The sequence below is a fragment of the Epinephelus moara genome, chromosome 5 (genome assembly GCF_006386435.1).
Source record: "Epinephelus moara isolate mb chromosome 5, YSFRI_EMoa_1.0, whole genome shotgun sequence".
In the NCBI taxonomy this organism is placed as follows: Eukaryota; Metazoa; Chordata; class Actinopteri; order Perciformes; family Serranidae; genus Epinephelus; species Epinephelus moara.
Genome location: NC_065510.1, coordinates 19,279,555 through 19,296,597, shown reverse-complemented (window position 1 = coordinate 19,296,597; position 17,043 = coordinate 19,279,555). Strand labels below are relative to the sequence as shown.

Below are 17,043 nucleotides of genomic sequence, written 5' to 3'. Positions count from 1 at the left end.
ATAAAGATGTTCAGATGTTAAAGGGCTTCCTGTTTGGTTTGTGCAGCTGTGAAACTGATCTGTCGTCTGGAATATTAACTAGTTTTTAAAGGTCAGAGTTCATGTTTTGGCACTGTAGCAGCAGAGGAAAGTGAACTGGTGAAGTCAACAAAGAGCGAAAATTAAATCAATAACTTAAATTTTATTAAAGCTGACAATGAGAAAACATAAGACAAACAATTGAATTTAACTTGCAGGTTTGGTTGAAAATGTTCTTAAATGATTAACAAAAATATTCAATTCTTGATTTAAAGGTCAAATTGATTCTGTTTTTACACATCTTACTTTCTGGTTAAAACAAATCCACATAGAGCTCATATCACATATGCTAAATAATCCTTCAAAATACATCCCAAGAATATATAATATATATTATATTCAACTATAATTCAAGTCTCAGAGCAGAAAAATCCAGAAATTTCCAGCTAAAAGGGAATGCAATCACTTAAATCTTAACAATACTGTCTCATCTTCATCACGACTTAAGATTAATATCAACAGGCAGATTGATATCTAAAATATTTTCACTGATGCACCTCAGTCACACAGTCACACACTTGAAGGCTAATTACAGAGTAAATCTGAGCACAGAACTGTGAAAACTTTGCTCAGTCTGATTTTTTTCCCATATAAGTCACTTTGGTATCTTGTGATTATCAAAGCTTCAGTACAGGCTGTTCTGGCAGTGACTAACCAGACGCATTCATATTCATTTTGCGCAATATTACAGAATACACTGAGTGCTGACACTTGTAACACACGCTGTGTGCTGATGTGTTTGAAATAGGAAGTTTAGTTCAGTCTCAAATCTGGAAATGTCAAAAAGGGAAGAAATCATGAGGAAATTGACCAGTATAGATTTACTGTTTCAGTATCTCTTGCGTGCAACCATCAAATCATGATCCTTAACCTTCCTTGATTATGTGAAATTAAAGATACACAGTCAGAGTGTTATGATTTGGTCTAATGTGAACTTTCAGCTGGACCAGTGCCAAAAGCATAAGAAACTATTAGTGTTACAATGAATGATAAATATATTAAAGGTCCAGTGTATAGGATTTAGGGGGATATATTGGCAGAAATTTAATACAATACATTAAGTATGCTTTCTTTAGTACATAATCACCCGACAATAAGAACTGTAATTGAAATAAGATTGTGTCTTTGTTACTTTAGAGTGAGGACAATAGGAAGCAGGTCCTCGTCCACTGAATCCGCCATGTTGGATTGCCATGATTCTACAGTAGCCAAGACAGGACAAACCAAACACTGGCTCTCGTGGCCATTCACATTTTTGCATCAGTTAGCATCATTAGCAGCCCCTGTATGATACACAGCACTGGAAAAACACTTATGTTTTAACCGTGAAACTGCTTTATTCTGTGCTCTTTACCAGTTTAAATCATCTGGGGTCTCATTTATAAAACAGTGCATAGGATCCATACTAAAAATGTATCTACGAACATGGGCCAAAAATGGTGTGCACCAAAAGATATGACAATTTACACAATCAGGCTTCCACCTCACCATCTGAGTCACCAATTTACCGTCTCAAGAATGTTCGTAAGCATGGGTCAAAGTTTCCCCCATCAAGTACGCCTTTTTCAGGCCTCATTTTGTGCGTACGCAATGTTTATAAATGAGACTCTGGTCTGTTTGTGTTGGAGAGGAAGAGACCTCTGCGGATAATGTAACTCCTGAACAATGAACACTGAAGGAATTCTAACCCGGAGAAGTTTCAGCTGGTTGCAATCTGCAATCCTCACCACTAGATGCCGCTAAATCCCTCTAAATCCTACACACACTTCCTTTAAACTGACGAAATTCTGATGTGCCAAACTGATTTATCATTTTACACAAAAATAAGCTTATTAAATCAAAGTAGCTGTTTTGATCATTACATATATGGTAAGACATGACAATGTGCATTTCTACCTGACACCGTTACAGCATTAAAGGGTGCTGCTGGTCACAATCTGAATGTTTCCATAAAGGCAATATGTATGAGACAAAGGCTCAGGACCTGAGATTTGATGAAGACAGAGAGCTGAGAACAAAGAAAGAAAAAGATAAAAGTCTAACCGCAGAGAAGAGAGGCTGCGTCATATGAAAGAAGAGACAGAGATCGACGAGATCCCAGAGAACTTCAGTCCAGTCGAGATGATCGAGGCGATCAAAAGGCATTGTGTTGAGTTCGTGTCACCTGCACGGTGCTGCACACGCTGTCCCGTCACACGTACTGCTGGGGTTTCTGCGGGACAGCAGCAGCTGAGGCCAGGCTCTTGGCTGCCTCCTTGGCCTTCTCTGATGCGTCCTTCACTGTGTCCCTGAGCAGCCGCTGGGGCGTCTCTCCTGTGAGAGTCCAGAGAGACAGACGGGACAGAATGAGAACATTATGTTTTTTAAAGTCCTTTTCAGAAATGGAGTACACAACATTACTGGCTTTAAACTGCTGAAGTGACGGCTTTTTGTTGTTCAGACATATGTGACTTTTGCTTAAATGTTCCTTATGGCTTTGTTAAGACAAGACAAGACATTTTCAGAAAAATGCCCTGTGGGAGTGAAAAATTTGGCACTTGGTGCGTGAGAGGAAACTTACTACTGTTAGCAAACAGCTGTAAGCTAAAACAGGGAACTTTAAGACTGACTTTTTGAAGTGTGAACTTTTTCTTCATCATATAAAAGCATGTACGTACATAGCTGTGTGCAGAAGTAGGTTTTATGTAGGAATATGGAGTTGAGTTATTAGAGTTGAGTTAATTTAATCTACATTTTGCCAAAAGTTAAGTGCAGATATAAAGTAAAAAGACCGTGTTAGGGTCAGAGGTAGTTTTAAAGATTTGTACCATCAGAAATATGGACTTTGAAACAGAAGAACACGACTCACATATTCTAATATTTATAAAACTAAATTTTAAGACTTTTAAATGTGGAGCTGCAGACACTGTGAAAAGTATAATGATAGGAACAAAAATGATTTCTGTTTTTCACAGTCTGCATCAGTGATGGAATTTAAAACATATTTTGCTATTGATGGTTTAATTAATGAACATCCTGAATGCAACAGACGCTCCACCCTGCCTGTATTTCAGAGTGTCCCACAGCATACAAACAAGCTGCAACTTGGTTTTTGGGTTTCACTGGAAATTCATTTATTCATTGATGCTGCTGGCATGAATGAAAGTTGAAAATATCAGAAGGGAGGCAGCTCGTCTAATAATTACTGTGGTGGTACAAGGTTTTTTTTTCTAACCTCTTTTTCCCGGTGAGAGAGAGTGGTTTGACATGAGAAGAATCTCACTAAGAATGTAACATCGGCTAATTCAGTGTTCCATCATTTATTAAGGTGATTTCTTTTTTGACAGCAGATGATACCCAAGTGAGAAACAGTGTTGAATTCAGCTGTGTTCAAAGTGTTACAGAAATGTCTCTAGGTCCGACGAGTTACAATTGCTTTAATGATTTTTGCATACAAGTGACTCAGGTGCTTATTCACACATGAGACCAACATGTCAGGTAGATACCATCACATTTATGTAAAGAGGTTAATGCCTGAAAGAGGCTTTACATAATGATGTGCAATGGAAAGGTGACTAAATTATTACAAATTTCCTCCAAAAAGAGAAACTGCTTTTTGAAGGAGTCCTGAAGTGAGCACACCCACATCTGTAGGCTGTTAGAAACCATCTCTGGATTCACTGCCACGGGCTGCACAGTCTATTTGTGCCTGACCTGACTGTGAACCCTCAAACTTAAAGTACCTCGTCTGAGAACAACAACCACAATCACAATACAACACAGCAGTTTCCCTAAACCTTAAGAGAGACGGAAAGAGAGCAAAGACGAGCTGCTTCCTTCAGACAAAGGAGCAGATACGCGTTTTCCTGGGAGGGCTGCTGCGTGCTGGCAGGGAGGAGAAACCTCTTCGTGTTTGGACACTGACAATAACTGGAGGGTATGGATCTCAGGGATTTGTTGGGGCCAGAAAGCAACGAAATGTGTTGACTGCTCATACAGATGATTTTTACATTGCCTAATCTTTTAAATGATAAAAACAAAACAAACAAATAATGCAAATTGGCTTTAAATGCATGAGAAACAAATAACTTTACCCCTTGGCTGAGAGGTGACGTATTAGCAGCAGATCTTAACATGTTTCCTTTTCCTCGCTAAGCCTGAGTGGATTTCTTGTGTATGTTTGATTTGCTGACTGTGTCACAGTCTGGTGCAGTATGGTGATTCTACAACCCAAAACTGTGGAGAGTTTGTCAAGTATTGCTGTCCAGAGGGAGTGAACTGTGTGCAGACCCAGTTGGCACTTGGTGACACTATCGGTCTGATTTTGATACAAATCAGCTGCTCCAGGAAGTTGGGATGTCGCGATTGCAACAATTAATGCAAATTCAACCAAGCCTGTGAATTCTGCGCAACCTTGCAAATTTTCTTGGGAATCTGCAGCATCATCTGCATCATCATAGTTTCCTGTGAGTTTCACCAATGATAGCAATCCCCCGCATAACGTCATCAAACTCACTTCCTTCTTTCTGGTTGTTAAGACGCAGACGTGTGTGACACGGATGTCTCACATTTACTAACAAAAAATACTGCTAAGATCATGCAAGGCGACATTTTTGTATCGCAAAACACACTCGAAGAATGGCTGAAACACGAGGACAAAGACAAGACAAATCACCATGTATCCAGATCTACTGCATGTGTTGAAACAATGAAGGCGTGTTAGATTAGTGGTGACAGCGTAGTAACCTGTAAACCACAAACTCAGAACAGTGTGGTTTTATTCTCACTTGAACAAGCTGCGTTCAATTTCTAATGAATTATAAAAACAGCCATTTTGCAAAGTTCACTTGCTACCATGATTTCATTGCACAAATAAATGCTTAAAAACACTGCAACATGCACTGCAGTTTATTTAGAAAAGCTGTCATGAAATCAGGCATTTAAGGCTGCAACAATCTTCCCCCAAAAATACTGTGAAATCCTGGAGGGATTGATAAACTACTCATTGTATTACAGTGTATAACAAATACAGTTGGTCTTATGTGGTTCTATAATTAGGTTCATATATACCGTTTGTTTAAATTAAATTGTGATATTCTACATCAACTCGTCTAATTACCACTTGAATGTATAATTTTAGCAGTGGATTCTGGCATTACACAGATTACTGAAGTACATTCAGCTCTATACCGTAGACGTTAATACACGACTGTTATGAGAAGAGACTGAATCCTCACCTGTAATATAATGATACTTAACCAGGATAATTATGAGCACCAGTTTCTCTGAAAACTTCAGTGAACTCATTTCATAGTTTTGCATCAGCTTTTACTCAGGGCCTTTCTAGCTGTTGATGAGAGCTGTGATGCAAATTAACTGAATTAACTAAATTTATTCATAGCAAGAGATCAGAGGAAGAGCTGAGCCAAATGTTTAGATACTGTGTGAGGACTTGTGAGGTGAGGATTGTGTCTGACAGTCAATCTGATTTATAATGGCAGCATAAACTTCAATTTGCCATCCAGATCTGCTGCCAGTAGCGGCACACAGACCCAGGTACACACATGACATGGCTCTCTCCCTCCTTTCCCTCACACTCTTTTCTGTCTAGTCAGAATTCTTTTTTTTTTATTTAATTTGACAGTTAAACAAAAACAAATAGGTAAAAAATTACAATCTTTGAAGCACCAACACCAGAGGTCCCCTCTGTTCTGCATCACCAGTAATCATTGACTATACTGCCATACAATGGCAAACTGCAGTAACTGACACTATTTTTAAAGTTTGCCTCTACTGTATAACACAGTTTGTTTAATACAAATGTATTGTGTGACTATTTTTTATTTTTAAACCCCCACATCACAGCTTAATATACAAAATGTGCATTTTCATTTTGCATTCTGATGTTACAACACTTTGTGCTGGACTTTCACTTTATTCTGATGTCAGCCTGGTAAGAACATTAAAATCAAAGTATCAATGTATAGAGAGGGGACATATTCTTATTTAAAAGTATTTGGCTGGACCGCAGCATGTGAATCCAGTCCTATACATGCCACTGACAGAGTGATGATGCAAGTGTTGGCGTTTCCACACTGACCGTTGCTCTTTCGAAACTGACAGGGCTAACAGTCCTGCATTACTGTATTCCTTATTTCCTATAACCGCTGTGACATGATAGCACGGTGGAATTAGCAAGCTAGCTAGCTGACTAGCCAGCTGTGGCCATATTGCAGTTTTGGACAGAGGAAAGAGAAATCACCTCATGCAGCCATGTCTGTATGACACACAAGTTCTAAAATGTATGAGTAGTATTATTGAATATTAGGGGTTACAATTTCAGAACAGGTGCCGCCATTTTAGTAAGAAACCACATCTTTTCATGGACCCAATTTCAAAACGTTTCCGTGACTTTTCAAGAACCCATAATAAAATTTAATGACCATTCACAAGGTATAATACAAGCAGAACTGTTTCGTATACTAACTCCAAATATTAATTATAACATGAAAGCTAAACAGCAACCTTTTCCAATCTAATAGTTGCTTATGTTTTTTACATTACATGGAAGGTTATCCATGGAAGAGTACTGTGACAATTAATGTCATTACACACAACAAAATTCCATGACTTTTCCATAACTTTCAATGACTTTTCCTAATTTAACAAGTTTTTCCAGGCCTGGAAAATGGGATTTTCCATGATGGTGGGAACCCTGTTGTTCCTCATTTATACAGGTATTTACATGAATATTTGGGCTGGACCACAACAGCGGAGCAAAGTGAAGTCTGTTACTGAGTGAATGCCACCACTTCCTGTTTCAAAATAAAAGCCATCTAACATTTCATATACTAAGTTATGGCCTAGTTTTGTTCGAATAGAATTCAGCTAGATTGTAACTAAAAAGCTGCTGTAACTATTTTGCCTCTAATACAAAGGTCAGGACTCGGGTTCAGTTTTTATCCAAGGGTCAACTAAACTACTATCTACTTCTATACCACTGCTACATCAACTTTTTGAGTCACTTTCACATTGATTTTTCCAGACACATTTGGTGTCTATCTGCCTACACAGCACACAATGGGAGACAGTCACTACCTCAGCTACACAGTCTACTGTGTGACGCTCTTATACGGCATCATGTGACAACCCCGGGCAAGGCCTGGGGTGGCAGATGGATGCCCCACTGCTAACATACTTACCACAACGCTCAGCCTGATCCCAATCCCTGCAGTGCCATCAACAAAGGGGCAGTGGGACAGAATCACAACAATGTCCTTTCAGACGACAGTACGCTGCATCAGCACAACACACAGTTTGTAGCACAACACTCATTCTCGCTCGTCACGGCCCGCTGCCAAACAAGGCACTACATTTCTCATCTAATGGCTTCCTATCATTTAAATTCACCTCTGACATGATTAGAATTGACTTTTCAGACATTTTGTCTTCTTAATTATGTTAAGAAACTTGAAGTCTGTCTGTCTTTTCTTTCAACCAAGACTTCTCCAAGCATCTATCTATCAAATATCTTTGTATTTTGGAGTATTGGTTGGACAAAACAATGAAACTGAATGTGTCAACCTGAGCTTTGGGAAATTTGAGACTTCCTCTTTACTACTTTCTGACATTTAATGGCGCAAACAACCAATTAAATTAAGAAAAGAACGAACAGATTAATCCATAATGAAAATAGTGGTTATTTTCAGTCCTAGCTGTGATGTAGGACACACATTTGCAGATGGTGTAGTTCTCTACAGCTGCCACTATTTGCTACTGAAGACCCATATTTTACAGACAGCACCTTTAATTAGACTTAGTAATGTCTTCCGCCTTTTCATCTCATGGTGGATAGGCTTTTTTATTTGCCTTTCATAAGGCCTGCTCTACTCTATTTTGTTTATGCAACACTGACTGCCGTAATTGTTTTGGTCTGAGCCTAAATTCAGAAATCCAAGCTGTTTGTCACTGCAGTTGCCATGGTTTCATATCCCCCTGTAGTCACATGGTGCTTCTAAGCAACAATAACTACTTAAATTAACCTGTTTCTAAGACAAACACAGGGTAAGGGTAGGAAATGGTGATGACTTTCCAATTCCAGACTAATTACTGCTTCAAATTTTGGAGGGGGAATGTTAACATTTAAATGTCTGGGGCGAGCTACTTTAGTATTTACTTTCACTAGATTCATTAAAACACGTCATGGGGATGTTTAGCTGTGTATGCAAAGTATGGAAAAAGTATAAATAAAACCACAAGTAAAATAAACAGTACGCAATGTGTTGCAGACGAATGTTCTACTGTTACTTCTCATATGAGTTTCTCCTCTCCAGAAATAGCGGCAGTTAAAAATAAACTGTTTTGTTTCCCTCTTCTCCTTCTCTTGCACTTTTCTCCTGTTCCTGCTGGTGATGCGTACGTACCCTGTAAGTTGGTCAGTGCGTATTCCAGCCCTTTCATGGCCTTCACCTGGTTGCTCTTGAATCGGGCCAATCCAAACTCCTGGGAAAAGACAGAACAGGAAATGGCTTCATATGGGGGAGATGTTTAAAAAAACAACACTTAGCCGACAGTTCTCTCTCTCTCTCTCCTCATCTCTTGGGATATCAAAGCGAGCCTGGCATCTCGCACATCTAATAATAACATATCTATCATGTTTTTGGCACCGTTTTCACTTCTCCCCTCAAATCTCCCACTTCTTTATTTTGGCATTTACACACAGGCTCCCACGCCTCCGCTGCCCATACTATGACCCACAAATCAAACTGTGGTGCCAAGTCTCATGTCTCTAGCTCGTTATGTTTCACAGCAAATGGAGCAAAGGCATAACATAGCAAATATGCTTAAGAGGCCAAAGCATGTGGACCACAACTTAGTGATATCCTGTTCGCCGGTTATTGAAGTACACATCTTTGGCCTTTGTGGCACCCCCAATAGGTCTTGTTCAAAATGCTTTTGTAGGTCCTAAACACGTACTCAGGATATGTACCAAGATTTATGATGATGGGATCAATCATTAATGAGTTATGTCCAATTTACTGCTGAGCCTTGCCCTTTACAAAGACTTTTTGTTTGTATGGCGTACATGTTTTGCATCCGATCTTGCTCATTTGTGATAGAAATGTATATCTATGCATACAAACTGTGGTGCTGATCAAGTCAAAATCTAAAAAAGATGTCCCATTGTGTTTTTCACATCACACAAATTAGCAAAAAATCCATCATGGCGGACTTCTATTGTCCCAGAGCCATTTTTTGTTTAGCACAATTAGCTGAATATGGTCACCAAATCTTAAGTAAGTTGTAATTACTGTCTGAGGAGCATAGCCTTTCCAAAATGTCGTTTTTGGGGCATAAATTACAGCACCACCATGTGACCAATTAGAGTCATACTGGCACAAACTCAATAGGGTTCTGTCCCTTTGGGACTTGAACCCTGATAAATACAAAGTTTTTAGTATTTTTAATGAATAAGTTAAAATTACAATTTTTTTTTTAAATAAACTTAAATAAAGGGATTTTTAAAAAAAATAAATACATAAAATTAAATTGAAAGGGTTAAGTTGGTATTTTAAATGAATACATTTAAATTAAAGTAACAAAATTAGAGGAAAAAACTGTCAACATGTTTTAACCTGTGTATTTGTATCTGCTGCTCTGCTTGTAGTTCCTGCCGGTGTCCACTAGATGGGTCTAAAACACCAGAAACCAGCAGCTGACAGGAAAAACTGACTGACTGAACTTTAAAGGTTTTTTTAATGTTTTATTTTATTCCAAATCTAAAACACTTTGTCCTTTACTACATCTCAGAGGGGAATATTATACGTTACTACTTGAGATTCATTGTCTCTAAATTGGTAAATATATGGTGATGTAAGCCAACTTGTTGCTTCCATGTGCAAAAGAAGCCGCGATTTCCAAGTCAGTTTTTAATAAAGCATTGATTTCGTAATTCAAAGTACATGAGCTGTGGTCCGAAATGGTTACCAGGATCCCACCCAACTCTGCCCGAAGAGCTGGCCTAAAACCACAATAAGCCTGCAGGTTCACAGGCTGCACTATGGACGATGCACCGGGCTAATGTTAGCTTGTTAGTAGCCAGGTGCAAGACGTTTTGATTTCTTTCCTGACAGCTGACAGAGCTCGTGCACACGTATCATACACACACAAAACATTTTATACATTTGACAGTTTAGATGTTAGGGTATTTATTTAATCCAAAGAAAGGACAAGAAAATAATTTAAGACCCTTGACATCAAAATTCTATACTTTTGAGCTCCTTCTTTTGAGAATACTAAATTCAATGTTTTTTTTAGACCTCACGGACACCCTGATTCAGCTGGATATACATGCCAAATTTCAAGCCAATTGGAGTTATGGTTTGGGCCTGGTGTGACCTTCCAAAATTGCATTTTTGGGCTGTTACTTCAGCGCCTCCATCTGGCAGACTGGGGTCACATTTCTTGGGAAACATTTGCGCATCGTTTTAAGTTGTTCGACGATCTAGCTCATTCTAGCTCACAGCAATTTGAGCCATGGCATAATACAACTAATAATAAATAATAATAAACTGGCACAAACAAAAAAAAGAAAGGAAAAACAATACAATGATGAAAATATAAATTACAATCAGAATAGTTTAACATGTTGATTTAAGCTTGCTTATTGCACAGGGAGGGTAAAAGTACCTGAATAGGTCTGGAGAAGCCGTAAACGTTTGAGGATATCCACGCCTCCCGTCTCAGCCTGGTGGTGGCTGGCTGCTCCATTGAGTCTTGGAAAATACAACGCTCTTCAACAGACTAACATAAGGGAAGAGAAAAGTGGCAATTTATGGATGCTTTGATCACTGTTTGACCATTTCTTTTAGCCATGAGCAGTTAGTTAGCTTAACTTCCGATTACGTGTCATACTGCAGTGGACTAGAACACAAGTGTACAGCAGTGAGGGTGTGACAATAGCACACCTTAAAGCCGCATAATGTACAAGTCATGTCAAGGTGCTTCTTTCCTGGGAGATTATTACATCTGAACTGCGTTCAAACGCTCGACTCCTTTGAAGATCAGTCTGGTTAGATTAACATTCCCTTCCCACCTCTGCAGCTAGCAGCAACACCTGTCTGCACTGTGCAGCCATGGCAGGGTTCAGTATTTTCTACTCTGCCGACATAGTTTACAGTATCGAGAAGAGAAACTGCAACACTAATAATGACATAGATCTTTTTTGAGTTCATGAATTGAGTTCATATCGTCTTAAATAAGAGTCATGATTCTTGTACAATCAGTATTTGCTAGAATTTAACACATTGTGTAACTGCTGAGGGCGGTAAGAGGTATGTGACTGCATTCTGCAACTGTAGTGACATCTAACAGTGATATCAGGTGATGCTGAGCAGGTGATGTACAGTAGGTTTATGAAAGCCTTTTCACCTAAAAGAGCTGCTTGTTGTGGTGAAAATGTCACTATGAGAACTTTGAGAGTAAACCAAAACAGTAAAGTTGTGGACCTGACAGCTAAACAATTAGCTGTAACTCAATATAACGCTTCGTAAAGCCGAGGAGAGCTGCATATTCAGGTGATAATTCTCTGTAGGTTCATCACTTCGAGAACACACATTGACACATTGTTTTCACAATATAAATATACAAAAACACATTTTAGCCTCCTTGAGAAACTCAGGCAGACAAAAAAATGCTCCAGTTAAGTGAATAGTAGTGACGGCTGAGTGCACAAGGTCAGTGAGACATACTGGTAGATGCAAACTTGACAACTATATTGATCTTAACATCTTCAAAGACTTGGGGAAATGTGACACTAAAAGCAACAAACCACAGAGAATCAGACACCTCACCATGAGAGTTGTGTGGTTGAGGTTCCACGTGTAGGTGGTCAGGCTCCTCTTGACGGGGTCTACGATGGAGTCCTCTATGATGTACACAGAGCGAGACATGCCGGAGGGGAAGATGTGCTCTGCCCAGCGAGGCATCCGATTGGTCTTCATCAGGAGGCGTCTGGAGAGGAGCCGGTTGTCGGCGGTCACCTCCCGGTACACAACGTCCTCTGTGAGAACATGGGTGCTGACAGATACAAAAACACACAGCCATGTCAGCTAGATAGTCACTGGATACTGGTGAAGGACAGGATGATAATTATTTTTAAGTCTGCCTGAAAACAATGATCAGTCACCCACACTGAAACAGTTACTGCTTGCTGTAATCATTCCTCCTGTTCATACCAGCCATTAAGAGATCCCTTCCCTCCAATGTAAGTGATTAGGAACAAAGTCTGCAGTCATCATTTTGTGTGAAAATAAATTCCAATGTTTATTTTAAGTTAACAGGAAGCCTCAGCCGTCTGGGTTAGACAAATCAAGTGGATACCTTCCAAAATTAAGAGTCTTTCGTAGCACCAATTTCCTATTTTGTGTCACTTTACTTCTAGCAACCTCAGCAAAAAAACACTCTGTTAAAAAAAGGAGGTAATTCTGTTATAAAAGACTGTAACTTAGGAGGAGCAAATATGGATAATGGGGGCCTTTCAATGGCCAGTATGAATTATAAAGTGTTTCCCACTGAATTAGACTCTATTGTGGGGGTGGTAGCTGACGTGGATAATAGGAACTGATGACAGCATGCAGAATCTGTGTCAATGAACATATGGGCATGTGTGGCTTGTTTTTAGACTGCCTTAGGAAAAAAATGCGGACCTTTCCTTTAACTTTCAGGTTTAATATCGGTTTGTAATTCATTTCAGTGCTGTTTTAAACAGCAGTCTACTTTCAAACAATCAATTGAAAAAACATGTATGTTTTTTGGGGTCTTGATGCAACTTTTTGTGCACCAAATGCCACTGTGATGTTTGTGAGATATTAAAGAACAAGACTGTGATGTTGTCAGGTAGAGTCATAGCGAAAGTAAAATAGGTGGACCACACAATTATGCATATGCTTAACTTAGTTTTACTTCTCTGTTGTGTCTTTTCAGTTCTCCACTTTAGTCATGACTGAGGGCTCTTTTCTGTTGTAAGTTCGCAAATGCAAAGCAGTGTACACAAGGTTCACCTAACTTGTTTCGTAGGATTCAACACAACACTCAACCTCGCTCCACCATTGCCAATTCAATACAATAACAAGATTCCTGCAGGTCTACAAACACTACAGTAACTTCACTTCATCCCAGAGGTCCTCTATTGAGTTAAAATTTTATAAATGCAAAAGGGTTTTTAATAATATCTAAATTATAATGATGTGATTCATCATCTGAATCACAAGATACATTTGTATTTTGTGACACTGAAACATGCTTTACAAAACACCGACCAAGTCAAAATTGCTATACCTGAATGGGTTAGGGTACCTCTGCCAAAAAGCAGAGACAACATGGTCCCACGTACTCCTGATGTCTGTGTTGTTACAGAAATACTTGACCATTCTTCTCTCGCTGATGTACAGGGTGGCCTGAATCCTGAACCCTGAGGTCCCTGGGTGTGACTACACAAGACAATGAAAAGTTGGGTGCTGACTCCATCCAGAGTCTGGCACAGTCCTGCAGTGGAGAAGAGAAACCGCTTTGTCAAATCTATCAACAATTAGGAAGACATAAAATAAGAGGTACTACAGATTGTGTGAACGTACACATTATAAATATCACAGTTTCATTTTCATACTGTTGATTAACGTACGGAAAAAAATCACAATAAAGGGAAACTGTTTTGATGGCTGATATAGTTTAATAATTAAGAGTATAATTTAAACTGTGAGAGATTTTGAAATCCCGTTTTACTGTGGCAGCTATCTTCTTTGTATTTCTTAGTAAAAAAGGCTACTGTAGTCAATGTTGCATGTCAGTGAGCGGGATTTCGATGCAGCAGTATTAAATTTTAATATGAATATTGCTCTAATTTTAAGTACTTCATTTGGTATTATTTAATTTGCTAGGTTATCCATTATCAGACATCTCTGTCTGGTTATTTTATCCACACAAAGTTTCCCTGATTTTCAGCAGCATTTTCTTTATCTCTGTACGCTTTACTCCAGGGCTGATTGGCCTTCTTTGACCTTTTGTAGGCTCGGTCACTGGTATTTGATCATTTAGAAAGGCCATACTGGGTAAACGCCCTTCATACATTTTACTTTAATTGAACAGAGATCTGACTGTAGTTATAGTCTGAGATATCAAGTGTATAATGTGCTCTCCTCTTCTCACTTGGAATAACCTTTAAAAAGATTTGAAACTATGTGAATTGGTCTCTCTGCCTGATTTTAAAGCTCTCATAAGTACAAGGATGAATTAATTAGTTGGTCCTTGTCACTGTGCGCAGGTGTTGTAATATTTCTGTATGCTACTGGATATCTTATCTGTTTTAATTGTGTGGTTGTTTGGCTGTAACTTGTCTGTATGGTGCTGTCTTGGCCAGGTCTCCCTTGTTAAAGAGATAATTGATCTCAATGGGGCTTACCTGGTTAAATATGGGTTAAAAAAACAACTCCAAATCTATTGTTTTTACATAAATGACATTATTCATAGTGAAAGAGGATTGTATTCATATCTCCCACTCCTGCTGCAATATTATCCATCACTAGATATGTAAAACTACATTTCTGTAAAGATTTACTTATAAGATTACCAACACATTAGTTATTTTCTAGACACCCATGCCGTCTTGCACTGCACCACCCATATCACTACCCTGATTATACAGCTTGTTGTACATTGTTATTACTTAACTGCCTGTACATAATAATTATGACAGTTTTTTGTTTTGTTTTTAACTATTACTGCAGAAAGTGACTGCTCCTGAAGTATTCTGGGTGTAAACATCCTTTTATGCATGTGCACACATCCTCATTCTTCACAACACATCCTGTGAGATATTTAAATTAAAGTCTTATTTCTCCCAACAGCTCAACAATAACTGAAACATATGGTATCTAAAGTATTGCGCAATCTGTACATACATGTCGCCTTTACTTTTGCAGAGGTTATGGCTGGCTCTTACCTCGGTGGCTAACTGCTAACAACATGTTAGCTAACAGCTAGCTTCTTCAAATGGTTTTAGCTAAAGCACTTAAGTTTGACAACTAGTGGTGATAGTGAGATTAAGTGATAGTCGGTATTTTATTTTACAGCTCAATTGTGACTGCGCTGACAGCTGACTTAGCATAACAGTAACACAACCAAGGTTAATTAGGTTTAGCTTAGCCTCGAGGCTAGGTGAAGCGGCGAGTTTCAACGGCTGCTGGCTAACGGGAAACAACGGAAGTCTTACCTGACGTCACTGCTGATGAAATATTGGGCTAATTAATATCCGCAGAGTGGCTGCTTATTGTGCATTTAGCCCGCAAATTAACTAACATAAGTTTTTGACATCCATCCTGCATGTGACAGACAGAACTGACAGTGTGATGGGTGGTCTCAATAAGTAACGACTCTTCTTCTTTGGTGTTTAAATGGCGGTTGGCATCCATAGAGTTGCAATACCGCCACCTGCTGGATTTACCCTGAGGTCTGCACTTACAATGTAGTATATTTCCACATTCGCATCACTAATCCCACTGTCACCACTAGTTATCAAACTTTAGTACTACTACTACTACTACTACTACTAATGATAATAATAATACTAATAATAATAATAATAATAATAATAATAGCCTAAAAGCTTCTTTAAAAAGCTGCTGTGCATTTTCTCCATTAACACCCACAAAATTCATAAATCTCCTTGCAGCATCTATGATTATCTCTATTTTCTCTTTCTATTCCAGCAGTACAGTTTATAACCATCGCCACAAAGGCCAAAAACCTCTGGTGCGTAAACATGCATTATTCCTCATGTTTCCTGGCTGACTTGTCCTCCTTAGTTTCCTGTTTTACATATCTTATCTCACCTACTTCCTCACATTTATTTCTTTTCTTCGTTCTGGCTCTGGTTGTTTCTGCCCAACTTACTCTCTTTGCACAGTTAGCCCCTCATGCTGCATGACTGTGCAAAGAATACACTTTGGTTCTTTCACACAGTCTCCTTAACATTAAATCTCTACATTTATTACATCTCAATATGACTTCTACACACGGACTATTACCAAACTTCCAACAGTTCTTACACTGAAGTGGTTTGGGGATATACTGCCTTACTGGATATGATACATGATCCAGAAACACTCTGTCTGACAAGTACAATACCAAGAGTACTCTTTGTATGTTTAATGACGGGCTACAAACCAGCGTGAAAGGTGCATTCAGCCACCTATTTAACCAGTATGCAACATCATGCCTTAAAGGAATGATGCTCATGAAATGTACATGTTCCTATCTCCTATCTTTGTGGTTTTCGCCATCTAGTGGATGATGATAATAATAATGGCATTATGCTGATCACTGAAGTGTGACTTCTGTAAACTACTACATGTCTTAAATATGTCAGAAACACACCCATAAACATATAACACATACATGAATATGTCATTATGTAATATCCTTATTTTATTCTTATTGCTGGGTATTTGTGCTTTAATTATATTTCTATAGTATTATATAAACACCTATTCTTTCACACACCTGTGTACACAGTAATTCTGTCTATGTTTTACCTTTATTTGTCCAGCTTTGTTGTCCTTGCTCCTAGCCGTTATGTCTATTTATGTGTAAGTACACAGACATTTTATGCCAGACATTTTGACTTGTCATTGTAGGAATAGCACAGGTGTATTTAATAACATCAATGATGGCTGCATAACACTTATGGGAGGCGCTGACATTGTGCATCACTGGAATAGCTTATTGGGAAACTAATTGGAATCAAGCCATCGTTAATGTTATCTCTTTCACCTGTTTTTAAAATTTATCTACTTATTTATTTGACCTTTATTTAACCAGAAAAACCTCCTGAGATTAAAAAAGAAACTTCAAGGGTGTCCAGGCCAAGACAGACATCAATCTAAGTAACAGACAGACAACATAGAACAAAAAAATAAAATAAAAAAAATG

At 38.6% G+C, this 17,043-nt stretch overlaps 1 protein-coding gene across 1 annotated transcript; it reads right to left on the bottom strand.

The window, feature by feature from the left end:
- Nucleotides 1–166: 166 nt before the first annotated feature.
- LOC126389706 (PRELI domain-containing protein 1, mitochondrial-like) lies at nt 167–15,491 on the bottom strand. Its single transcript, XM_050043504.1, has 6 exons — nt 15,326–15,491; nt 13,396–13,602; nt 11,910–12,135; nt 10,747–10,860; nt 8,481–8,559; nt 167–2,391 (listed from the first exon to the last, which is right to left on the bottom strand). Exons 2-6 carry the CDS (start codon nt 13,485–13,487, stop codon nt 2,270–2,272), a joined length of 633 nt encoding a protein of 210 aa, XP_049899461.1. The 5' UTR covers nt 13,488–13,602; nt 15,326–15,491; the 3' UTR covers nt 167–2,269.
- Between the last annotated feature and the right edge of the window lie 1,552 nt (nt 15,492–17,043).

What these genes read in the sequence shown, in the direction of transcription:
- LOC126389706 (XM_050043504.1), bottom strand. Translation starts at nt 13,487, where the DNA reads ATGGTCAAGTATTTCTGTAACAACACAGACATCAGGAGTACGTGGGAC. An exon ending in GCTTCTCCAGACCTATTCAG is followed by an intron (nt 8,560 to 10,746) that starts GTACTTTTACCC and finishes GTCTTTTCCCAG; the next exon opens with GAGTTTGGATTGGCCCGATT. An exon ending in CGCACTGACCAACTTACAGG is followed by an intron (nt 2,392 to 8,480) that starts GTACGTACGCAT and finishes GGACTCTCACAG; the next exon opens with GAGAGACGCCCCAGCGGCTG.